General features: G+C 45.3%; 1 protein-coding gene and 1 non-coding gene across 3 annotated transcripts in view; both read left to right on the top strand.

The window, feature by feature from the left end:
- LOC148473259 (uncharacterized) overlaps positions 1-24460 on the top strand; it is a 34202-nt gene extending 9742 nt beyond the window's left edge. Inside the window, exons 1-5 of one of the 2 annotated variants that reach the window (XM_088459871.1) lie at positions 8975-9065; positions 14121-14228; positions 20922-21110; positions 21642-21765; positions 22812-24460. In XM_088459871.1, the coding sequence (XP_088315997.1) occupies positions 14157-14228; positions 20922-21110; positions 21642-21765; positions 22812-24322 (1896 nt within the window). In that variant the 5' untranslated portion in view covers positions 8975-9065; positions 14121-14156 and the 3' untranslated portion in view covers positions 24323-24460. Of the gene's footprint in view, positions 1-8974; positions 9066-14120; positions 14229-20921; positions 21111-21641; positions 21766-22811 lie in introns of those variants that run through there. The other variant, XM_088459872.1, reaches the window with a different exon arrangement.
- On the top strand, positions 16594-16724 carry LOC148473260 (U11 spliceosomal RNA). Its single transcript, XR_015872988.1, has one exon. It is a non-coding gene; the product is annotated as a U11 spliceosomal RNA (small nuclear RNA).
- Positions 24461-26682: the final 2222 nt, after the last annotated feature.

Here is a 26682-nt window from a genome sequence, read left to right as displayed (position 1 = left end):
CTCACCCTCTTCAGTGTTGTGTACATCCTCATCCTCACAGAGTATTAATTCGTCCCCGCTGGAATCCACAACCACAGGTCCCTCTGTACGTTCTGGAGGCTGGTCTCCCTGGAAGAGTTGATAATTCATTTTATGAACATCATCTTATCCACATTTTGTGGAAGCAACCTCCTACGCCTTTCGCTGACAAGGTTCCCGGCTGCACTAAACACTCTTTTGGAGTACACACTGGAGGGGGGGCAACTCAGGTAAAATAGAGCCAGTTTGTACAGGGACCTCCAAATTGCTTCTTTTTCCTGCCAGTACAGGTACGGACTGTCTGACATGCCTACTTGGATGCTGTCACCGATGTAATCCTTTAACAGACAGACGCACGCTTGTCGCTGCTGCTTTGAGGATGCAAGTGCGGCTACAGCCCACACAATTCACAAAGACAGAAAAAAGAAGAAGAATATTTTTATTGTTTGTGTAGCACACTTTGAGGGTGTCACCACCCTTTAACAGACAGACGCACGCTTGTCGCTGCTGCTTTATGGATGCAGGTGCGGCTACAGCCCACACATTTCACAAAGACCGAAAAAAAAAGAACAATATTTTAATTGTTTGTGTAGCACACTTTGAGGGTTTCACCACCCTTTAACAGACAGATGCACGCTTGTCGCTGCAGCTTTAAGGATGCAGGTGCGGCTACAGACCACACAATTCACAAAGACAGAAAAAAGAAGAATATTTTTATTGTTTGTGGAGCACACTTTGAGGGTGTCACCACTCTTTAACAGACAGACGCACGCTTGTCGCTGCTGCTTTGAGGATGCAAGTGCGGCTACATCGCACACAAGTCACAAACACATAAAAAAAATAGTTTTTTATTTTTTGGAGCACTTTGAGAGTTACACCACCCTTTAACAGACAGACGCACGCTTGTCGCTGCTGCTTTAAGGATGCAGGTGCGGCTACAGCCCACACATTTCACAAAGACCGAAAAAAAAAGAACAATATTTTAATTGTTTGTGTAGCACACTTTGAGGGTGTCACCACCCTTTAACAGACAGACGCACGCTTGTCGCTGCTGCTTTGAGGATGCAGGTGGAATCTAGACGGGATTTGGAACCGAGGACACACTACCTCCATCAATTGTCTAAATCCCACTGCACTAATGGCGGATACCGGACGCACGTCTAACACCAACATAGCAGTCAAGGCCTCAGTTATACGTTTTGCTTCAGGATGACTGCTGTCGTACTTCATCCTCATCGCTAGGGACTGTTGGAGGGTCAATTGTTTAGTAAAAGTAGTGATGTTCCTACTTCCTCTCTGGGATGATGAACAACTCCCAGCAGCAGCAACAGCACTAGGAGGAAGTGGTTCTTGATCTTTCCCTATTTTATTTTTATCGGAGAAAGTTTGATCCTCCATTTATGTTATATTGATTTATACGTGCAGCTAAAGCGCACACAAACACAGAAAATATTTTTTTATTTTTGCTGGAGAGTAGTGCACTTTGTGGGTTACACCACCCTTTAAGAAATGAGCCAGCCGGCTCTTTACTTATGGGACACAGGCGCACGCTTGGCGCTGCTCCTTTGTTGATGCACGTGCAGCCACAGTGCACACAAGTCACAAACACAGAAAATATATATTTTTTTGGTTTGGAGTGTACTTTGGGGGTTACAGAACCCTTTAACGGTCAAGCCAGCCGGCCCTTTACTTATGACACAGGCGCACGCTTGGCACTACTTTGTTGATGCACGTGCGGCTACTGCGCACACAATTCACAAACACAGAAAATAATTTTTTTTTGGTTTGGACTGGAGTGTACTTTCAGGGGTTACAGCACCCTTTAACGGTCAAGCCAGCCGGCCCTTTACTTATGACACAGGCGCACGCTTGGCACTACTTTGTTGATGCACGTGCGGCTACTGCGCACACAATTCACAAACACAGAAAATATTTTTTTTTTGGTTTGGACTGGAGTGTACTTTGGGGGTTACAGCACCCTTTAACGGTCAAGCCAGCCGGCCCTTTACTTATGACACAGGCGCACGCTTGGCACTACTTTGTTGATGCACGTGCGGCTACTGCGCACACAATTCACAAACACAGAAAATATTTTTTTTTTGGTTTGGACTGGAGTGTACTTTCGGGGGTTACAGCACCGTTTAACGGTCAAGCCAGCCGGCCCTTTACTTATGACACAGGCGCACGCTTGGCACTACTTTGTTGATGCTCGTGCGGCTACTGCGCACACAATTCACAAACACAGAAAATAATTTTTTTTTTGGTTTGGACTGGAGTGTACTTTCGGGGGTTACAGCACCCTTTAACGGTCAAGCCAGCCAGTCCTTTACTTATGACACAGGCGCACGCTTGGCACTACTTTGTTGATGCACGTGCGGCTACTGCGCACACAATTCACAAACACAGAAAATTATTATTTTTTGGTTTGGACTGGAGTGTACTTTCGGGGGTTACAGCACCCTTTAACGGTCAAGCCAGCCGGCCCTTTACTTATGACACAGGCGCAGGCTTGGCACTACTTTGATGATGCACGTGCGGCTACTGCGCACACAATTCACAAACACAGAAAATAATTTTTTTTTTGGTTTGGACTGGAGTGTACTTTCGGGGGTTACAGCACCCTTAACGGTCAAGCCAGCCGGCCCTTTACTTATGACACAGGTGCACGCTTGGCACTACTTTGTTGATGCACGTGCGGCTACTGCGCACACAATTCACAAACACAGAAAATAATTTTTTTTTTGGTTTGGACTGGAGTGTACTTTCGGGGGTTACAGCACCCTTAACGGTCAAGCCAGCCGGCCCTTTACTTATGACACAGGCGCACGCTTGGCACTACTTTGTTGATGCACGTGCGGCTACTGCGCACACAATTCACAAACACAGAAAATAATTTTTTTTTGGTTTGGACTGGAGTGTACTTTCGGGGGTTACAGCACCCTTTAACGGTCAAGCCAGCCGGCCCTTTACTTATGACACAGGCGCACGCTTGGCACTACTTTGTTGATGCACGTGCGGCTACTGCGCACACAATTCACAAACACAGAAAATATATTATTTTTTTAGCACTTGGGGGGAGCACCCCTGATGGACAGAGCACCCCCTGGACAACACTACAGCACTCCTTTAGGACTGGGACACTGCACAGGACTTTGGAGTGGACACAGCCCCTATGGAGAACTGACTGCACAACACAGTCCAGCCAGCCCCTATGGACTTTGAAGTAGTGGACACAGCCCCTATTAACAACAGCAGCACAGCATAACACAGCCAGCCCCTATGGACTTTGAAGTAGTGGACAACAGCAGCACTACACTACACTACACTACACAGCCCTAACTCCCACCCTCCCTCTTCACTGTCCACAGCCGAGTGAGAAAATGGCGCCGACGCGGGTACCTTATATAGGATCCAAAACCCGCGAGACTCGGAAGGCGGGATGATGACGTTTTGCCTCGATGTCAGATCCGAGTCAGGCGGGAAAAGTCGAGCCTGACTCGGATCGGACTCGGATCGGGGGGGCTCGGGGGGGTTCGGATTTCAGAAATCCGAACCCGCTCACCCCTAATATATATATATATATATATATATATATATATATATTTATTTGTATTTGCCCATACAAGCGTCAGGTTCCTTACTGGAGCTATCAGTGAATAGCTCTCTCTATAAATTACTGATGATAAATAAATACCACCAGGGATAATCCCCATTTTCAGATCCTATTTATCAAGCCACACTCTAAAGGCGCACATCCATGCCGACTAGGGAAAGAGTACGATGGCAACATCGTAATCGTACCGTCATTCCCCATCCCCTGTAGTGCCTACACTGAACGATTAGTCATTCGGTGTAGGCACCCTCCATCATCCCCGAACATGGTCAATCTATCGTTATCGGCAGATTGACTGGCATGTTCGGGCGATGATTGATGACGGAAACGACAAGCGGGAGTGCACATCGCTGGTCATTTCTGACATTATAGTGCACGATTTGTGCACAATTAATGAGCGCTTGCACGATTACGATGTCGTAATCGTGCAATCACTCATTAATATCGCCTAGTCAATGTGCCCCTTAAGGGCATGACCAGTACAGAAGCATGCCTTATTCTTAAAATAAAGCTATTAAAGCAGCCATAGGTGGTACACATAGGTGGGGTTTCTGAGTACCCAGAAACCCCCCTTCCACCCCGGATCGACCAAATTTTTATTTTGTGAGACAGAGATACATGTCTGTCTCTTTGCTGCCAGCGATTGGATGCCATCTCTGGCACTTCTGTTTATGCCCAATATTTAAAAGGGCAGTGCTTTTTTTACTAACAAGACACGGCTAGTAAAAGCACTACTCTTTTAAACATCGGGCATAAACATGAACAGAAGTGTCAAGTTTTCCAACCCAGCACTTCGTAAATAAACCTCGTAATCTCTTCAAAGTCAGAAGGACGCAAGGAGAGAGCTGAGCTCCTCCTCATATATACAGTCAGGTGCATAAATATTGGGACATTGACAGAATTTTCATATTTTGGCCTCTATTCACCACCACAATGGCTTTGAAATGAAGCAAACAAGATGTGATTTAACTGCAGACTTTCAGATTTAATTTGAGGGTAATTACATCCAGATCAGGTGAACAGTGTAGGAATTACAACGGTTTCTATATGTGCCTACCACTTTTTCAGAGATGTGCGCAATGCCGACAGTTACGCAGATTAAGTGATTGTTAGCCACTGCGCCGTACTGTGCACTTGCAGTGATTGTATTTCAGATAACGTAGAGAAAAGTGATTTTTCCCTACATTATCTGCTTTCATACATACTGATGTTGGTTTAAGTGTCAGATAGCGCTGATTATAGCACATTGGGGCAGATGTATGAAGCTGTGGAAAGTGATAAAGTGCAGAGTGATAAATGACCAACCAATCCGCTCCTACCTGTCATTTTTCAAACACAGCCTGTAACATGACAGTTGAGAGCTGATTGGTTGGTCGTTTATCACTCTGCACTTTATCACTTTCCAGAGCTTCATACATCTGCCCCATTGGCACTTCACTTACCACCTCTTCTTGCCTCTCCCCCACTGTTACTGACTATATTTAGCACTGGTGTGGGATGGAAGGTAGTGTTGAGGAGCACGGTAAAGATATTATTACATTGTTATAGACCAGGGGTGGGGAACCTTTTTTCTGCCGAAGGCCATTTTGATATATATAACAATATTTGTGGGCCCAGTGCAGGCCACGCTCTCTCCGTGTGACATCACACGGGGCGGGGGTCACAATTGCCGGTGATTACAGCAATGCCCGGAGCATCCTGAGGAGGCTTCGGGGAGCTGTAAGGGTAGTGGTGTGACCACATGAAGCGTCCTAAGGATGCTCCAGGTGGTACTGCTGCATAGATTATGGCGGCCCAATAGTGAACAGCACTAGTCCCTTCCTGGTATGTGGGCTGTGGATACCAGGGTAATTATAAAAAAAAAATGTCTGGCTCCGATAAAAAACAAAACGTGTGTCTTTATAATAATAAAAAACCTTATATGCCCCTTATAATATAGTTCAAACTTCGGTGCCCCGATATGATCAAATTAATCTTAAAATAAATAATAAAGTATTAAATAATAAAAAAAATAATATTAAAATAAATAAAAAAATAGTGTCCCCTCATAATTAAAATAATAAAGTAGTGCCGCCATATTAACAAAGTAACGCAGTAGTGCTTACTTCGTCACTGGGCGTGACATTATAGTCAGGGCAGAGTATGTAACTGGCATAATGTCAAGATCCGCTACAAGAGATTCCTCAGTTTGAGGACTGGGATCTGGGGGGTTAGGATGGCTAGGAGGCAACTGATGGGGTGTCAACCATAATGTCATCTTTATTGGTCAAACCCAGGTGTTGGCTCGACCTGACCAGAGGCGTGTAGTCTAACCCACTTGGTGGTCTTCACCAGTGACCCCCTCCTATAGGGATTTGGGTTTTGCCGCACCAAGTGAGCAGGTCGCGGCCCACTAGTCAGGTACCTGGAAGTGACGAAGAGAGTGATGTCAGTGAGAGAGCTTCCGGCTCTATTAGAGCCAGAAGCTCTCTGGGGCTTGCGGCCACGGGACCCTACCACAAGGGTCTCGTCACAAGCCCGATGGTCGCGATGGTCTTGACCATCGCGACCATCATCCTGGCCGCTCGCAATAGCTGTGGATGGAGATTTAGAGCGAGCGCTCTTTCAGAGAGTCCGTCTCTGAATCAGGGCCTGTGTACTATATGGTGGTCACTAATGCTTACTGTAATGTATGACGGTCACTGGGATGCTCAATTTACAGTATGGAGGTTACTAGAATGCTTAATTTACTTTTAATGGCAGTCATTGTACTTCTGATGATTTATTGTTGATCCTACTGTTGATGCAAATTCAGGGCCTGATTCAGACATGTATATAACGCTGCGTGTTAATTATGCATACCTCTAAAATGGCGTTAAGACGCACAGACACGCTTGCGTTCGCATCACAAAACCCTATTTCCATCGACCTCCCCATCACCACCCACAAACGGGTAGTCCCGTCACTCATTCTAGCGGAGCGTCTATGTACAAGGGGCGATTGCTTCGCGATCGCATGGACTGATTTGCGCAGGCGCACTGCGGCTTATACGCATGCGCAGATTGCAAACATCGGCTCGCTACAAGCCAATGCATCCTAGCGAACGGGTCTGAATCAGGCCCTCAGTGTGAGTGTGTGTAAGAGTGGAATCAGTGGATCAGGCTTTTTATATGTATTTAGTATGCGTGTCTTTTATTTTGATCCATTTTTTATGTTTGTATTGTTTATTTAGTATGTGTGGCTTTCTACGTGGATCCATCTTTTTTATCTATTCTGCATGGATCCAGTATTTTCTGTGTATTTAGTATGGATCTGACTTTTTATGTATATTTAATATGGAGCCGGCGGGAATAAGAACTGTCTTTTACCCACACCACGGTAGACCTATATTTTATTCAACCCTTTATGTACAAGTACTGGGCATCTCGGCCATCTATGAAAATAAAGTATTACCCATAAGCGTGAGCAGGACCCTGTATCTGCCAACATTACCAGCAGTGAGGAGCCCCAAAGCGCCAAATGACAACAGATGAAAGTTATACAAGAAAGATAAAAAATTGAGGGCCTGATTCAGAGCCGGACGCAATTAGCGCTCGCTCGTCCAGAAAATAGGGGTGGCTATTCAAATTAACCGTTCACTCTTTGCGGTCTGTTGACGCCTCTAGATCTGAACGAGCGAACAAAACTTGTGGTCGTTTTTTGAAAAAAAATACGCCCCCTGGCCGCTCGCATCCTACGTCATGTCCGCTATTTATTAGATTAATCGAGTACATCGACCAGGGTATGAACTGCTCTCTATTCTTGTGGTTGGTTTTTGCTACCACAATTTTGTGAGCAGTTCTGGCTATAAAATAACCCAGTGACGTGGTCAATGACGCTGCTGTATTAATTATGCACACCCATAAAACGCCCATTTTGACCTTTAAGCACGCCTGCGTTCGGATCTCCACTCCCCGTTTTCAAGCACCTTCCCCCGTTACCACCCACATATGCCTACTCCTGTCACTCAAATTATCAGGCATTCGCTATTTTGCGAGCACATGAATTTCGGCCGCACTGACTGGTTCGCGCATGCATATAACGATCCGTACGCATGCGCAGTTGGGCAAACATTGCTCGGAGCGAACGAGCAGCCGCTTACGAGCGGCTCTGAATCAGGCCCTGACTCCGATACAGAGCAAAAGCCCTAACACGTACAGTTACATACATTTTTTAAATGCTATTCCAGAAAAGTAAGATATCTGGACTTTGGGCCTGATTCAGAGATGGAAACACTGCCGATGTTTATGCAGTTGAGCAATTATCGCTGATCTGCGCACAAGTCTGAGTCGCACTGTGCATGCATCAAGTTTCCGTTACCGTTGTCGCTCACAGTGAGAATTTATTTGCAAAGTGATTGATGGACAGGGAACTTTTTGATGGCGGCAACTGGGGGGGTGGTGGTGGGGGGGAAGGTGGCGACTGAAACGCAGGTGTGACGCGACCATTTTTGGGGCGTATCTCAGCCAGTGACTGCAGTCCCATACACCGTTCCGGTGGCCATTCTGAGTAACCATAAACAACTGATCTGCGCCCGGTGCTGCGTCTTTGTACACAGTTCTTTGGATTTGTGAAGCCGCCGGTGGCCGTCTTGCATAATTGCACATAGCCGCTGCGTGCAAGTTTGCAGCAGCGGTGGCATTAGCATTCATCTCTGAATCAGGAACTTTGTCTGAATAGGGGCAATGATTAGCTTGCTGCCTCACAGCCCTAAGGGCTGTGAGGCAGCAAGGGCATGTGTGGAGTTTGTATGTTCTCCCGGTGCTTGCGTGGGTTTCTACCGGGTGCAATCCCACAATCAAAAAACACACTAGGGTTAATTTTTCCCAGAGGACAATTAACCTACCTGTATATGTGTGTGTGCATATGTGATAGGGTTATATATTGTATTCTCCACTGTGGCAGGGACTAGTGTGAATGACTGATATATTAAAGAGCGTAGAATATGTGTACACTATTTAAATAACTGTTAATGAATAAAATAAATACAGAAAGTGTATAACAGCCTTGCTCTATTGAAGCATAGAAGCCTAAAATAAGTTTCTAAATAGTATGGTGTTTCAAAACCTGAGAACAGATCCCATGTATACTGATGATGAGCTATCTATCACCCCATAGCAGACCTTTTCCATGATTACCAATGTCCTATATGGGATTTATGATCATGCCTCCTCCCTACAGGTAACACAGGGGTACAACAAAACTACAACTCCCAGAGTACCGGTCGCCTATTATTCACATGATCACATTACCATCCAATCACAGCACAGAACTGAACATAACAATGAGGCTTGGAATGCAAAATCAGGAAGTGTCAGTGACACGCAAGCTCTGCCTTTCCGGTGCAGGACTTCCGGTCACTGAGCTAATGGGAAGCAGCCTGAGAGCTCAGCACAGACGGGAGAAGCAGCAGCAGGTCAGTGCTGGATGCATCATGTAATCACTAGTGACCCCGGGCTCATCCATGCCAGCCATTGCTTTATATACAGTGATTAATTTTCCCTCCAGCATTGTCATTCTTTTGTCTGTATAGATATATATCCTTACAGCACCAGCAATGTATATCAAGCTTCCCACTGACTGACACCTGGTGCTGTACCTGTGTGTGAAGAATGGGGAGATATTGGGTTAACACTGGGGAAGGGGCTTAGAGAAATACTTAAAAATGAATGAAACAGTGGCAGACATCACAGTAGGATTTACATAGATGTTTTCTCGCTACTCTATAGGTACCCATACACGGTGCGATATAGCAGCCGATCCGATGGATTATAACGATATTGCTGCTATATCGTACCATGTGTGGGCATGATATCGGACAGTGCGCGCTCCTGTGGGGTCGTACATTGTACCTCCAGATCTTACTGCAGGTTCATTTGATCTGGGGATGAGATGTACGTTACCATGCAGCGTTATGGGGGAGGGGGTGGCGGCATATCGGCCAGTCGGCCACCCGATCGCACCGTGTGTGGACGTGGGATCCCCAGTCGCGTTGGGTCATATCGCACCATGTATGGGCGGCTTAATACTTACATGTACACTATATATTGGCACTGGCCTTGTGAGACTAGTATTTATAAATGACAGGCAGCCTGCAGATATACAGAGCAATTAATAGACCTAAAATTCAGATTTTTATACAAAACTACAGGTTTTAATTTTTTTATTTTACACAAATAGAGAGTTAAAATAGTCAGTTTGTCTATAACGGGGATACTTTGCGGCCTGTCTGATTCAGACATCAGATCGTTTCAAAAGATAATTTAAAAAAATATATATTTGTATAAATTTGTTTTCTGATTTAGAAGCGAAAAGTATTAATTATAAGGTTAATACATTTATTTTCCCAATGATGGTTCCTAAAGATCACTCTGAAATATGGTATGGTATCGCACACTAGGGCAAAAGTTCCCAAACTCTGCCATTGCAGTCCAGGTTTTAAGTATATCCATGCTTGATTTCAGATGGTTAAATCAAATTGACTGAGATACTAATTAAGTCACCTGTGCTCAAGCATTGGATATCTTTAAAACGTGGACTGTAGTGGTGGAGCTTGGGAAACTCTGTACTAGGGGGTAAATTTGCTAAAAATCATGCCTGACTTCTAAACCAAATTGCTGAACATTGCCGGCAGTTTGCAGGGTCTAAATGCAGTATTTACTAAGTGTCTATTGAAATTCCCATCTTTTGTTTTGTCCCTTTACCGTAGACTCAGTCAAGTAGAAGAATGAATCCGCCCTCAATCTGTGGCGGATGCAAAGAACTGCACAGATCAGTATGATCTGTGCAGGCTTTATGTGTAAAAGATGAGAAATGGTTGATTTCTTTAAAAAAAATTGTGCGGCGTCACCCCCCAAATCCCAAACCAGTGCTGGACCTTTCTGCTAGTGCTGGTATTGGAAAATTGGCGTGAATAAATGGTGTGGGGTTCCCCCTCTTTTCTAATAACCAGCACTGCGCTGAACCAGCCAGTGGGATACCGCTACAGCAGGGAGACACATCGTGGGTCCCCCTGCCATGACGTTAAACAGATCCAAACTGGTCAGCACAAGGCTGGAATCCCTCAGGAAGTCTGGACCCCCCAAAAAATGGTGTCTTCCCTCCCAAGGGACAACTAGCCCTGGGCAGTGGGTGCAGGGAATAATGGTGATAAATAGTGAAATAATATTGTTCTTCTTTACAGGGAGACTACAAGTCCCATCAAGCCTGTCCGAGCATGATGGCACTTGTAGAACCACAAGTGGTTATTTTACTCACAAGACACAGACACCTGTCTATTCAATATAATCAATGTTTGCTCCGATGGTCTATTGCTGTCTAAAGTCGGGTATTTTTTTTGCGATTTCCCGTCGGATTTGCCTTTAGTAAATTTCCAGAATGCAAAATTGACGCTTAGTAAATTTACATTTACCCCCTGGATTCTCTAGGTATCACACACTAAGTAAAGCTATCTCTAACCCATTTCCTAATAGTGAACATTGAGTCCTCACAAATATGCCCCTCTCGGCACACCGAAATGCAGTTAGCACCTAATATTCACCATAGCAGGCCTCAATTAGGGTTGGGCATACAGTTATTTTTCGCCATAAGATACAAATTTTCATACTGTGAATGCGCATCAAAGGTTGGATAATTCTCTGTATCTTGACGGCCAGTGTAAAGGTGCGTACACACTAGACGATGTGCTCACCATGCAATATCGTGAGATGTTTCCCTTGAACTCTCCCCGGCAGCTCCCCGGCTCTCCAGGACACGGTATGGTGCTAAGAAGTGTCCAATCTGACTTAAGATCTATCGTGCACAAAATCTATCTATCTGCACAAAATCGTGTATGAGATTGGCAAATCTTGCCTGCAGTAGGCAAGATCTGAAGATGCGATGTACGAATTGTGGGTACGCGCATCAACTTCGTGATCGTGAGTGGACACTCACGATTTGGACATATTTGACAGGATTTGTCATTCCGATGCATCGAAATCGGGCGAATTGTGTAAAATATCGTCTAGTGTGTAGGCACCTTAAGTGAGTCAAGGAGAGGGGAAGGCAGTTTAGCACTCACTTAGTCTGTACCCAGTGAAGAACGGGCACACAGAGGGCCTGATTCAGAGCCGGACGCTCTGACCAGAGCGCTCGCTCTGAATCAGGGCCCTCCTACCTAAAAATGGAGCGGGAACGCCTCCGTCTGGCAGCCACGCCCCCGGCACGCCCACCAAAGGGGGCGTGCTGTCAATCAACATCGACAGCACGCCCCCTTTGGTGCGAGACCTGGAGCGACGGCTTCCCCGTCGCTCCCCGGGTCTCGGCATTGCGCACGACGGAGCTCCCTCCGTCATGCGCACTAGGGCACCATCGACCCGCTTGCGAGCGGGTCTGAATCAGGCCCAGAGTCAGTGAGTTTCTGAAAGGGCCTCGGAGGCAGGAGGAGCACTAGACGCAAGGATAGTGCTTGGGTTGAACATGAACAGGAATGAGGGCCCTGCTTATAAGCGCTTACATGTTAACAGGAGGTGTAAACAGTTGGAGTATGATAAAAAAAAAAAGTATAATAAACCAGGCGCTCTATACCAAACACATGTGTAGCAATAAAATTTAAAAATTCATACAATTCTAGTCTATTGCTGCTATCAAGAGATAGGTATATGCCTCTACCTATAAAGAACAAATAAGAGCAAACATATATAGACAGCGCTAATTGACAGAAATATTTAATACATAACAAATACCATATGAATTATTAATATGAATACAGCAGTATACACAATTAAAATGATTGAGTATATGTAACCAGCCGGTATAACCACTCATCAACAAAAACAAGCTAAAAAAAATAACATATCCATAATAAAACCAATAGATCATGTATTTCTGATTGGAACTTAGTGGACTCTAATAACAATAAACAGGCAGAATTGTAGTAAACATATAAGACTAATCTACTGTGTAGATTAGTAATAACCCAGGCAATCTAATTGTAAGAAAAAATGGCTATAGGTGCTACAAACACATCATGAGTAGTTTGTGCAAAAAGAAATAGCAAGCATAAATATATCCTAGGCTCGGACTCTATCAATACAGAGTATATGTTTAGTTCATGCTCAAAGCAGAAAATGTTAGGGAAAGATTCTCGCAGACAACTCCATAAATTGATTTGTAATGCGATTAGTATTGGGCACGCATGCGTCCAGACTTCAGTTCTGTTGCTATAAAATAGATGTTAGTTTTTGCCTAGAGTGTTAGTAGGCAGTCCAACAAGCAAGCAATTAAAGCTTTAAGATCCCTTTTCATGGTGACAGGAACCAGTAAGATTGTTCCCTTAGAAAATTCAGGAACACAGCCTGTTAGCTTATTTGTCCTGTACTCACAATTCTCCCGGGAGATGAAATGAGTGTTAACGACCAGCTGGCTCAAGGTAGTAGAGTTTTACGCGTTTCTCCGCCTCCGTTCAGCGGCTTCCTCAGAAGGAACTGTACTATCTTGAGACAACAGGGGGTGACGGTATCCGCTGGGGCAACAGAATCATGGACAAAGATGAAGTAAGAGTTGTAGAGGGAACAGCTTGAGCAGGGCTAGAGAGGTAGGAAATGGTAGAGATGAGAGAATCCAGTGAGGAGGAGAATAAGGCCAGATGAAGAGAGTGATGGTGGTGCTTGTGAGAATCACGTGGTGGGGGGAGGGATAGACTAGAGGGGAAGAAGATGATGGTCAGAGAGTGGGAAGGGGAAGTTAGGAAAGACCAAGATGGCGCGGTAGTGGGAGAACACTAGATCCCAGGTGTGACCACTGGAGGGGGTGGAGATCCACTCGGTAAGGCTAAAAGAGGATGAGGGGGATGAGTTTGGTAGCAGGTGCTTCCAGTGGGTTGTCAATTATTATGATGAAATTTCACAATACAAGACACAACAAGCGAACTAATCATACAATAGATGAGACACATAGGTGGGGAGGTAACAGAAGGTAATGATAATGAGCAGCTAAAGTAAAGGGGCACTACATTAGCAGAATCTGAGGGCAATGGCATAAATAATAAATTCGTTTACAAGTTAGCAACAATACTACGGGGAATGGAGAAGAATGATGAAACAAAGTGTATGGCATTAACACACTGTCAAAGCAAGAACAAAAGAAAAACAATGGTGGCATAATAAAGCAAAATTAAAAACAGTGAAAGTCGAAATCAATATCTTGGTATAAAATACCATATGTCCCAGGAAACGGGAGATCCCCAAGGCGGGAAGATAGAAAAGTGTCAGGGAGACCATGGGTAACAGTGAGATCCAGGAATTGGTGAAAGCAGAATTAGGAGGCATCCAAGGAAAGATGAACCAGACATGGGTGGGGGAGTCCAGATTACAGGCCACGAGTAGAGATGGTGGTCAGAGCAAAGAAAAGCTTGAAGTCATCAACAGGAATGATAAGTCAGGATCCCAGATGATAACCAATTAATTGTGTTTTCCCATATATGTCTTCACAGGATTAATAGTCAGACCATCATAGAGACTCGCTGAGGATGGACAGGAGTCACATGACTGAGAAGATACTAAACCTTACCTTGAAGATCATCTACCTGCTGACCGGAGAGGTAAGGCGTGTCTGGGAGTATCAAATGTGTCTGGGGGGGGTGGGGGGGGGTTTGGCAGGCTTGCAGATCTCGAGATAAACTTGTGAAAGATAAAGTACCAACCAATCGGCTCCTGTAATTTCTCAAACACAGCCTGTAAAGTGAAAGGAGCTGATTACACAATTTTATCTCTCGCAAAGCTTTCATGAATACCCTTCATAGTGACGTCACTACGATCTCTAGTAATAAATCGGGGACTTGACTGGTGAGGTGAGGGGGTTCTGGGAAATGCCACACTGATGTCACTGCTCTCTAGTAAAACAGGAACATGACAGGTGTGTCATTCTTGCCATTGTGGAACTACATGTATGAGCATGCTTGCATTTTTAGTTCCACTACAGCTATCGAGTCAGAGGTTGCCCAACCGTACAGTACAAGACAACCTTCTTTCCTGTGGCTCTGAATAGCACACACAGAGCAGGAGATGGAAATTAAATAAAAAGGATGATTTCTGTCTCCCATTCTTTTATATAATGTAAATGGAAGGGGTTCCTGACCTGAGGACATGCTGGCCTTTACTGCTGACCATTATTGCAAACTGCTCTTATACTGTATTTCTCCTTCATCCACTAGGGGACACTGGAGTTCAAGACAGTGGGTATAGACAGTGGTAGAGTAGAGCCTGGCACTTTAAATAATTTAGAAGTGTGACTGGCTCCTCCCCCTCTATGCCCCATCAGCCCCAGTTTTTAGAATGTGCCCGAGAGAGCCGTCGCACATTAGGCTGTCTCCAGCCTTTTCATATAATTTTAATTAAGATTTTTTACAAGCTTGGAGGAGAGGCAGGCTGCTTACTGTGGCAGTCTGCCTGTTACGTGGGAGCCGCCGGGAAGGGCACCGCCACGGCTACTGCAGCCTGTGTCCGGTGACCCTGAGGAGGGGGCACAGCAGAGGGAGTCATTGGACCCTGCGAGGACCCGCCACTGCTGACACCGGCATGTGTCCGGGTTCCTCGCCGCCCCCTCAGCCCAGCATCCCGGCCGCAGCAGTTGTAAGTATAACGTTAGAGCCGGGCTCAGTGACATGCCGCTAGCTGTCACTGTTGGCGGCGCTGCTAAAACCTCCAACCCCACCCCCCCCCTACCCCCCCAAACTTTCCACGACGGGCCTGGGGACATAATTCCCGGTTAAAACACCAGAGCTAGCGGGGGCGGAGCTAATAATGGCGCAACCTGCACAGCGGCGCCACTGGTACGGGCTCTCCCTCTCAGGCTATGCAGCAGCATCCCGGAGAAGTGGCTCACTGTGGTAAGGGCAGCTCTGTACAACAGCCGCTAAGCGCACTCAGCAGCCCGCCATTTATAGTGGAACACTGCCGGAGCATAGCTGGCAGTCAGTCCTAACACGGGTTTCTGCCCCCTCTTTTATAGGAGGAGTCGCGCAGCAAGCGCTGTCTCATCCCCGCTCAGGAGAGAAATGAAGTCTGGGCCCGCCACAGCTGAAACCGGCTGAGTCCGGGTCTCCCGCCCCTCCCCCCACAGTCAGAGTGCTTGCTGCGCTGTCAAAGAGCACCGCGCTGGCTTGGGCTCAGAGCCGCTGGAGAGCGCGGCTGTTCATTACAGCGCTCTCGGCTGTTGGCCCCCCTTCTGTTTAATGAGGGGATGGAGCGCGGACCCCTCTACAGCAGAGTAATGTGCAGCGTTACTGATACGCCTTCTCCTCCCTCCTCTATACACAGGGAGGGAGACTGCCGCATCCCGCTACTCCGGGGATCTACACTGGCGCTGTCTCAGTAGGTGCAGCGCCAGTAGCACTAAGAGGAGCAGTAAGATCCCTGTAAAAAAAACAAACACCCGTTCTAGCAGGGGCGGAGTTTACCGGCGGCCATAGTGGCTAAACCTGCCGCCCATTCCAGAGTAATGGCGCGTCCTATATATATAGCGGTGCCATTTGAGTCGGGCTCTCCCCTCTTCTGCCTCGCTGTGCCCACGAGATGTCAGCCAGTAGAGAGCTCTCATACCACGCCGGTACGCAGAGGCTAGCGCTTAAAAGCTTTCAGGGGTCTGTAAGGCGGGCAGCCAATAAGACCGGCACAGTGGAGTGTGCCGTAAAATAGCCAACCTGGGATCCGGGTTCGAGACCCGCACTAAGCGCTGTCTCTGTAGGCAGGCGGCCAGATGCTCTGCAGTGGTTGTAACAACTAGATGGGCATAGGCTTAGCAGACATATGCCGACCCCCGGGCGTGGTCCTTCTCATCAGTCTCTATTAATGAGAAGACCGCGGCATCCCACTGCTCCTATAACTAAGAGGGCCGTAGCAGGGAGTTACAGTGCGGCCCCGCATTTTGTAAAGTCCTGCTCCTAAGAGGTCAGCACAGTAAAAATGTAACAGTTTCTTGTGCCGTGCATGGCACATCATGATCTCCTGGTTTGGGACTGTGGGGCGGAATCGATATCGTAGATTTCGGAAGCATAATTGCAACAAGACTGCTCGTGAGTGTCACTCCGGGCATCTTAGGAGCAGTTGGCTACCTAAAGCAGCATCTGGCCAGCGACTCTGCTGGCATAATGCATAGTGCTGATAGGTGGGGGCCGCCACATCCCACTGTCTTGGGGATGGATACCAGCCTTTGCGCATCCTTGCTCCTTATAAGCGCAGGCGGCTACAGTTAGTTATTGTAAGAGATGACAGCTCCTGCTCTCCACTATACAGAAGGCAGCACTAGGCGCATGGCGCCCGATCTCGTCTGATCTTGGAAGCTAAGCTCCCCATGTGGGGACGCTGTCATTCCTCTATTACAAGAGTCCTCAGCAGCACTGCCGGGTGAAGGTTTTTAGCACTGCCTCATACATTTCTGAATACTGATCAGCTGGGAGGTTTTCACCAGCGACTGGTTGAGGCCCTGTTTTTTATTAGACATTGTCTCGCTGGCCTCATAGTGGGTTGGGTTATAAATACCTAGCTTGTTTGTTATTTGCATGAACTAACGCAGACTGGCATGGTGGCCCGTGCCTTAGTCCTACATTGGGGAAAGCCTCCAAAGTAGGTAAAACTAGAGCTTGAATGGCTCACCTGATAAGGCGAGTACACCAGTGACAGGAGTTTCCCAGGATCGAAACCAGTCTGGGACAGCACGCTGAAAAAAATAAAATAGAAAAAATAAAATAAATAAAATTTCTTGCCCCCCTACGCCGTAGCGGTGTGTGTGTGTGTGTGTATATATGTTTAGAACATATACTAGTCCGGAGTGACCTCGTACCTTGGCTCAAGGACCTTGGGTCAGCTCATATTCTACTTAAAGTATGCTCGTCACCTATTAATCTGGTATATAGGTACGTGTGTGTATGTATGTATATGTGTGTGTGTGTGTGTGTGTGTGTGTGTGTGTATATATATATATATATATATATCGTTCTTACCCTAAAGGCGAGGGTAGGATCTGTTCGTATTGGTTTTATGTCTGATACCTAGCATATTTATAAACTGGTTTCTAGATCCAGTATACTATTGATTAGGTGGCTTTATAGACTAGAGTCACTTCTATAAGGGACCCTATTCATGTCCTGTGGCCGCCTTGTTAGTAACTCTATGTACTTACATAGATGCTCCTGGGACTCTAGGTGTCTAGGTTCAGCTCAGGCTGTTCTAAGAGGCATTCTGCCTCACAACAATTAGGTCTTGGGCTATCGCATTGCGACCTTGGACAATATCTAGTATAATTGTTCACGTCAGTCAATATCTACAGCCCCCCTTTTATGGGAACCTATTAATTTCTTGGGGCGCACTTGACAGTGCTCAGTAAGTACTTTCAGGACCAGTGCACAACATTATAAGACACTAAAATGCAGTATTCTAAGTACTATATAAGCATGCTAATCTCCTGGTGCAGCAGTCTGCCAAGTCAACTTAGTACTAACTCTTCTTTTCAAAGAGATTGACTTCCCATGCACCTATGTAGGTGTCTGTGTGTACGTGTGTGCGTATATAGTATGATATATAATATATATATATATATATATATATATATATATATATATATATATATTAGGGATGTGCAGGCTCGGATAGGTTCGAGTTTGCACGTGGAGTTCGGATTTTTCCCTCCTAAAAAACGGAACTCAGAACGAGGCAAAACGTCATCTTACATGGACGAACATCATCATTCCTGGACAAAAGACCAGGAATGATGATGTTCGTCCATGTAAGATGACGTTTTGCCTCGTTCTGAGTTCCGTTTTTTTGGAGGGAAAAATCCGAACTCCACGTGCAAACTCGAACCTATCCGAGCCTGCACATCCCTAATATATATATATATTATATACTGCTATTATCCCATTCCTTGTATGAATATTTCCTAATAATTGGGAAGTCCGGTTTATAATCCCTAACTGGGGTTATGACTGACGATATATCCCTTTCATGGGAAAATGATGCACGGTACCCTTTGCGGTATTCCATATTATTGATTTGTCGCATACGGCACAAGCTATCTCAGAAATCAGAATCTCTACAGTGGCCCCTAGATACGTTTCCTATCGGAGAATGGAGAATCCAAGTTCTGTTCCATCCTCAAGGCTTAAGTGGTTAAATTACAATAGAGTTGCTGCTCCTATGCCTGAAGGCCTGGGGCCACCTACTGATATAGGCAGGGTCAGGCCTGGGTTATATTAGATGATGGGCATAAAGTAAAATGTTTGTTTTCCATATCACTCTTGTTGTGACTACTATGATGTCAGGGGTCACTGGTAGGTATCCATCATCTAATAGGTGATATTTCCATGTGTTCCTTGACCTGTACAGGATTTTAGTTAATACCTTAATTCTGACTCTTGGCTTATAAGTACTTCATCATTATAAGTGTTATTGTAATGATACACTAGTAGACCGGATTTGGGGTATATGTATAATTTCTATATGGATACACATCCCTAATGGAACAAGCTCAGGTATAGAATGTGGTCCTGTTGATGACCTTCATGTCTCCACTAACATTCTGCTAGTTTCTACAATATTTTCTAACATCTCCAGACTGCAGTTAGTGCTGTAGAGCATGGGTTCTTACCCAACAAAGCCACTCTCAAAGTTAAGGCAAGTTGCTGTGGGATGGAAAAGGTCAGTGACATTCTACATAGCGTCCAGAAGGCTTCTGGTTGCTCACAGGTAAGTGGGCTTACCCACTAAGGTCTTGGAAGATGCTCCTATTCCATGCAACCTAACATTACATAATCGTTATTCTCTTCTGCACCCTAGCTGCTGTCCTAGCAGCCAATGTACTCCTTTATGACACCTGTTCATATCTGTTGGCTCTACACTTTTTCGAGCTTATACGGGCGTGTAGGTTCATAGTTCCTACATAGCAATCAGTGCCACTATTCTATTAGAATCGCTTCGGTTCTGGCCTAGGGTGCATCTATGGGCTAATGCCCATCTTACGTGGAAGTGTGACATTCACTATGTTCCATGCCTGACGCAAAAACTACAGCCACACCACACATGATATTGGAAGCTATGCTGTGTTGGGCCTGGTTAGTACTTGGATGGGAGACCACCTGGGAATACCAGGTGCTGTAGGTACACTGGTTGGCTTTCCTGTTCAGTACCTGTTGATACTTTCATTACTCTGACAGGTTCCTGTCGGGTACTTTCATGGTTGTTCTAGTGCTCTAACCTTGCTTTATGGGATGCTTCACAATATGGGTAGCTCGCTCTCCCTTAGTGGCTGTTGCATCAGTGTCGATATCTTTATACGTATCTGTATGATTTGTTTATGTCCGGCAGTGCTGGGATTATCCTGTCTGCGACTGTGGCATCTTCCTGTTTTAGACTCTACATTGGGATTTTCTCGAGTTCTTCTCGTGTTATTGACTTTCTCCAATGGATTCTGGTTGGAGCTCTCTGCTACCAACAGTCCGGGTTTGGTCTGTTTCACCTGAGATTTACAGTGTTCTGTAGCTTCTCATCTGCGGTCGTTGCCTCGCTAGCCGTTCTGTACCTTTCCACCTATGCTGTATGTTGTGGAAATTCTGTGGCTGTTCAGTGATGGAATTCTGTTTGTCTTTTGTGCTCTACGACACTTGATCCTCAGCCCTTGCCTTTTCTTTGGGCCTACGGTTATTGGCAGTCCCTGTTTAGGTTTGGCAAGGGGTTGGCCAGTTCTCCGGGCTTCCCACCCGGGAGGTTGGCTTTGGGACGTCCCCACTGTCTTGAACTGCAGTGTCCCCTAGTGGATGAAGGAGAAAACAACAGGATTTTGGTACTTACCAATAAATCCCTTTCTCCGATTCCACAGGGGACACTGGACGCCCGCCCAGCGCTGCGTACCTGCCGTTTTGGTTGGTTCCTTATAAGGTTGTGTGACTGCATGTGTTCCCTGCAGTGGGTTCCTCTGTTCTCCTTCCATCGGTCTTGTTCCGTTCTGTGGACTTTCTCCTTCTCCTTGTCTTCCTATTGTCCTCCGTCTCCTCTCGGGCTCAGTTCTTAAACTGGGGCTGATGGGGCATAGAGGGGGAGGAGCCAGTCACACTTCTAAATTATTTAAAGTGCCAGGCTCTACTCTACCACTGTCTATACCCACTGTCTTGAACTCCAGTGTCCCCTGTGGAATCTGAGAAAGGGATTTATCGGTAAGTACCAAAATTCTGTTCTTCTCACTCTCCTCATTGAATACTTGAAAATTATATTTCCGTGTGTTTGTTTTTCTTCTACACCTACAGAACTATGTACCTGGGAAGAAGTCATTAATGCATGTCACAAGAAGCACTGGTTCTCAAGTATCTGGAATATTGAGCAGGACGCAGAGCCTCATCACGGAGCCTCCACCTCACTCACTGATACAGGAAAGAGACAATGACCAGAAGATCCTGGAACTCACCAACAAGATCATTCAGCTGATGACTGGAGAGGTGACTGCTGGGAATGGGACATTATACAGTAACACCAGGGGATGTGTCTGGGTGATGACTGGAGAGGTGACTGCTGGGAATGGGACATTATACAGTAACACTAAGGGGATGTGTCTGGGTGATGACTGGAGAGGTGACTGCTGGGAATGGGACATTATACAGTAACACCAGGGGATGTGTCTGGGTGATGACTGGAGAGGTGACTGCTGGGAATGGGACATTATACAGTAATACCAGGGGATGTGTCTGGATGAATGACTGGAGAGGTGACTGCTGGGAATGAGACATTATACAGTAACACCAGGGGATGTGTCTGGGTGATGACTGCTGGGAATGGGACATTATACAGTAACACCAGGGGATGTGTCTGGGTGATGACTGGAGAGGTGACTGCTGGGAATAGGACATTATACAGTAATACCAGGGGATGTGTCTGAGTGATGACTGGAGAGGTGACTGCTGGGAATGGGACATTATACAGTAACACCAGGGGATGTGTCTGGGTAATGACTGTATCATTGTGTGTGTCAGGTTCCTATAAGGTGTCAGGATGTCACTGTCTATCTCTCCATGGAGGAGTGGGAGTATTTAGAGGGACACAAGGATCTGTACAAGGACGTTATGACGGAGGATCAACATCTGAGCAAGCAAAATGGTAAGTGTTCCCCACTGTAACTGTAAATTGCATCTAACCTGTTAGCCATTCAATTGTTTTTCATATATTATTATTACTACCACATTGTAAGCTTTTGCTAAAGTCCGTATTATTTAGCATAGGTATCTTCCATTGTTTGCCACTTTTTTATAGTGGAATATTAAACCAAATCTGTTTAGGCATAGTAATCAATGTGGACCCATTTTGGTCACCGGGTTATCTACCCACGGGGCACCCAGCACAGAAATCTGCTGATGCTGAGTCTAATACATCAGCAGCTACTAGTCCTTACGATCGCCTGCGTATTACCTTATGCTAACACGAGTATCCGCCGGGCATGTCGAGTATCTTGTGCGTCTGCGTTAGCTAGACTGGCTCGCCACTGTTCTTCCATCCGCATTCATTAGCATTGAACTTGTACCCCCTCCATACTTGGAGCGAGTAGGAACGTTGACTTACATGCCAATGACACGGATCAGTTCCGTGCAATCTCATGGTCGCCGCCAGTTACCTCCACAACGGCCCCTTTCACAGAAAGAGTAGTTTGTCAATGGACAGATGAACCCATCTACATGGTGCGGTGCATTTGCAGTCGGAGATTGCTTTCTACAGAGGTTTCCAAGTTCTTCTCCATAGAAATGATAGTGTTCATTCTAGCACCCTGCACCTGTCACAACTCGTGCAGTTCCTCTTTCCTGCCTGGGGTGTCGCTCTCTGCTCTGGTGCTTCTAGCACACTCAGTTGATGCATCAAACTGCTGAGATACAGACCAGAGTGTGCTAGAAGCACCAGAGCAGAGAGTGACACCCCAGGCAGGAAAGAGGAACTGCACGGGTAGTGACTGGTGAAAGGTGCTAGAATGAACACTATGATACACAAATAAGCCACCCCAAGAGCAGAATAGACGTCTGGATAGATTACTTATCACATTAAAGGCATTGGCCGGAATTCTATTCTGCTCATCAGTAGAGGCTTATTTGTATGAAGAATATGAAGCCTGTCATTGTCCTTACGGGATAATTCGTATTTATATTTTCTTCTCACAGATTTAAGTATGGAAGACGAAAAAGTTAAAGACGGCGAAGTGTCACCTCTGGCGGCGGGTGTCAATAAAGATGAAAGCGTCCTTCAGAATAACGGTGGCATCAATGGTTCCAAAAGGAAAAGGCCACGGAAAAGACGAGCTAAGTGGGTTTGGAAAACTAAAAAAAAACCTGCCGTAGCGAAAAACATGTCTATAGCCACCGATCAAACAGGGCCACAGTGCACATCGCCCGTCGAGAAAGACTTATCTACATGTGAAGAAGGCAACCTTCCGAGCGTTGTTGCTTCTACAGCTGTAAATAACAACAATCCCAGCGTATGTGAAATAAAAAATAGTACAAACTTTGATAATTCTAGTCCAACCGATCATACACAGACGTGTACAGCTAGCTGGGCTAAGCAGGCGGCCTCCCCATCCATCGCAGGAAATCTCTTAGGCGCTAACGTTTTCCAGCCCAGAGAACTTACAGACAAAGTATACGCTACTACATCTAGTCATCCTGAGGGGTTCCCTTCTGTCATAGCAGGGTACCCTATAGATATTTATATACCCACAGATCCTACACAAGTACCCTATGCATCAACCTCATGCGAGGAAACCGATATCACAGCTGCTGCTATTTATACTCGCACAGATTATACACCATACACATCTACTTATATTAAGGAGGAATCCGGCTCATTTTATGAAACCAATCTCCCAGATGCTGTTAGTTATACAGCTGCAGGCCTAGCGGCTACTCTTATTAAGGAGGAATGTGTCTCGGATGGGGAAGAGACGGTTATGGACCCCAATGTGTATACTCCTACAGATCACACACAAACACAATCCGCATCTAATCCTATCAAGGAGGAAGCAATCTCATATGGAGAAAGCTACGGCATTTATACCCCCGTAGAATATTCCCACAGACCAACTCCGAGAAAAAACGACTCCAGAGATAAAAACTATACTTCAAATAGACACAAGAACTTTTCACTTTCAAAATACAGGGATTATAATAACACCCGTCCTGATAACGTATCATCTGCCAATCACCAGGCCACGGCCAGCATGTATGTCTGCTCGACGTGTGACAAGAGCTTCACCTCCAGCTTTGGTCTTATCAAACACCAGACAGTGCACAATGGGGATAAGGTGGCCTGTCCACAGTGTGGGAAGCTCTTCTTCTACAAGTCCAGCCTGGTCATACACCAGAGGATCCATACAGGGGAGAAGCTGTTTGCTTGCCCCGTGTGTGGGAAGTGTTTCACTAACAAATCCAATCTGGTCGTACACCAGAGAATACATACGGGAGAGAAACCATTTTCTTGCTCTGACTGTGGGAAACGGTTTGGACACAAGGGTCACCTCAACAGGCACCTGAGGACTCATACGGCGGAAATGCCAGTGGCCAACACAGAAAACGGTGTGGGCACCAGTGTGCCAGACAGTTGGACCCCTCATAAAATCAATCGCTGGTCTCGCAAAATTCACGTCAGCCAATATTGCTCTTATGACAAGACTTTTTAATGAATGCATTTGTAAAAAAAAGGAACAAGCAGACAGACATTTTTAATTATTCTTATATTTATTTGTATATGTGTTTTTATTTTGCCTATTAAATTGGCACTAACTACGTACCTGGAAAGAAAACATAAATAGGGTTTACATTGATCTCACAAGGCTCATTTTGTTTCCTCATTGCCCCTTTTATAATGTTGCGAGATGCCCGGGGTCGGTTGTTTAGCAATGTGGCAAGACACATAGCACAACTAGGTTTTTAGTATTTATTACACGTAAGTATATATGTGTTCCTGAAAAGATTCCTCGCTGATGGTCTTGTGGGGCTGAAGACCAGAGATAGACAGCAGCAGGCAGTGTTGGACTGTCGCACCTCCAGTCTTGAGTCTGGGGACAACAGTGCTGGAGGCCCCGCTAATAACCCCAAAATGGTTCTGATAAACGTGGATGAGGCATTGGGGGTGATGTATCAAACAGTGTGAAGAGTGGAGAATTGGATTAGTGGAGAAACTGCCCATAGTAACCTATCAGCTGCAACCTATCATTCTATAGAATGTACTTGAGAAATGCAATCTCAAAGCCAGATTGGAGAAGTGGATAGTTGGAGATGTTGCCCATAGCAGCCACTCTTTTCACTGCTTGATACATCACCCCATTGTCTCTTGGGAATCCCAGGAGACACAGCCTAGACTAGTGTGCTCTATTCGCCAAGCTGTGCTCCCCAGATCCGCTCCAAACCTCCTGGATGCAAATCTGTTTCAGAGGTGGGACTGGACTATGAGAACAAGCCTTGGAAGTCAGTCATGCTTTATATCTCCCACACAGAATAAGTGCAGAGAGGGAGCTAGGGTTCCCTGACTGCATGCTGACATTGTTCTGAAACTCATTTTCCAATCATGGACGGTGGGCTGACATACTTACGTCTAGGCTAATTCAGTAGTATTGATGTCTAGTAATAGTTGAGGTAATAACCAGTTTCCTGCCCCTGTCATAATACCCAGAATATCACAATTGTCCGGGTTATCACTGCCACCCCTGACTTCATGTATTGGCTGCAAGGGGTCTATATTCTTACAGAGCAGGCAAGTTACTTAAAAAAAAACAAGATTCACAATGGATTTAGGAGTATCGGAAATAAAAGATTACGACACATGGGGGTAAATTTACCAAGTGTCGGTTTTTCAGGTGTTTTGAAACCTCAGCACATTGCTGGGATATTGTATTTACTATTCAGCAGGTTTGATGGGGTTTTGTATACCGCTGGCGATGCCCATTTGTTTTATGTTTTGTGGGTGTTTATACGTACAATGGGATTTTGACCTAACATAAAACCGCCATAAAAGCATTGTTAAGCCGAGGTAAAACCAAGGCATCTATCTGACCAATCAGAAGGATAGGAATTACAGTACACTTATAAGGCAATTATGTATTGAAAAAGTAGTTAGAAGCTGTTACATTGATACTTCTCTTAAGAGGGAAATATTTTATTAAATTCTGGTAACATTGTTTCACTAATATATTAATTGGAGAGAAACGACTCTTCTCAATTTAATCCAAATCTAAGCTATGTATATCAAACTAAATCACCAGGTATAAGCAAAGTCACGTTCCAGGAGGCCCATGTGGCTTTGCCGGCCATAATAAAAGACTAAGATTAAGATTAATTTAAATTGAAGATCTGATCATGAGAATCCTTCTATTAGAATGTGAACAAAAACTACACCACCAAAAATAAAGCTATTCTAAACTACCCACAGGAAAGAGAGAATTAAGCTTAATGCTTTAATAAAAACACATAAAACGCCTTAAAGTGTATGACCCACACATATATAATGGAAGGGGGTAATAAGGTATCTATTTCATTTCAAATAAAAGGTACCTTAACCTATCATTTGTGGAAGTAATCAGAACTATACAACATTTCCCAACAAGATCAATTAGAAACCTTAATCCTGGAATTCCTCTGCCAGGCCTTAACCACTTAACTGACGGGTTTTTTTTCTGTGAAACACCATGGAAATTTTTGTTTTAATTAAGTAAAAAAGAGTATATTTAAATATTTTATTTAAAAAAATATACCTAGGGGATGTTTTGCAACCCATGTCCATAGGCCCCCATTGTAATTTCACTTCCCACCCCCATCAGAAATACCCCCACCCCCAGTGTCAAAAGATCCCCAGCAATATCAACACCGACCCCCTAGTGGTAATATGTCCCTGTGGCAGAGACCCCACCCTCACCCCCCAGGGACAATGGGTTGCCAGTGTAGTCCCACCCCTCCCCATGTGTCACTATATATGTACTTTTTAGTATATATCTATATATATATATATATATATATATATATATATATATGCATGCCCCAGCCC

This window comes from Taudactylus pleione, unplaced genomic scaffold (assembly GCF_031769625.1).
Source record: "Taudactylus pleione unplaced genomic scaffold, aTauple2 ptg000946l, whole genome shotgun sequence".
In the NCBI taxonomy this organism is placed as follows: Eukaryota; Metazoa; Chordata; class Amphibia; order Anura; family Myobatrachidae; genus Taudactylus; species Taudactylus pleione.
The sequence above is the reverse complement of the archived record's forward strand: the minus strand, read 5'-3'. Positions and strand labels throughout refer to the sequence as shown.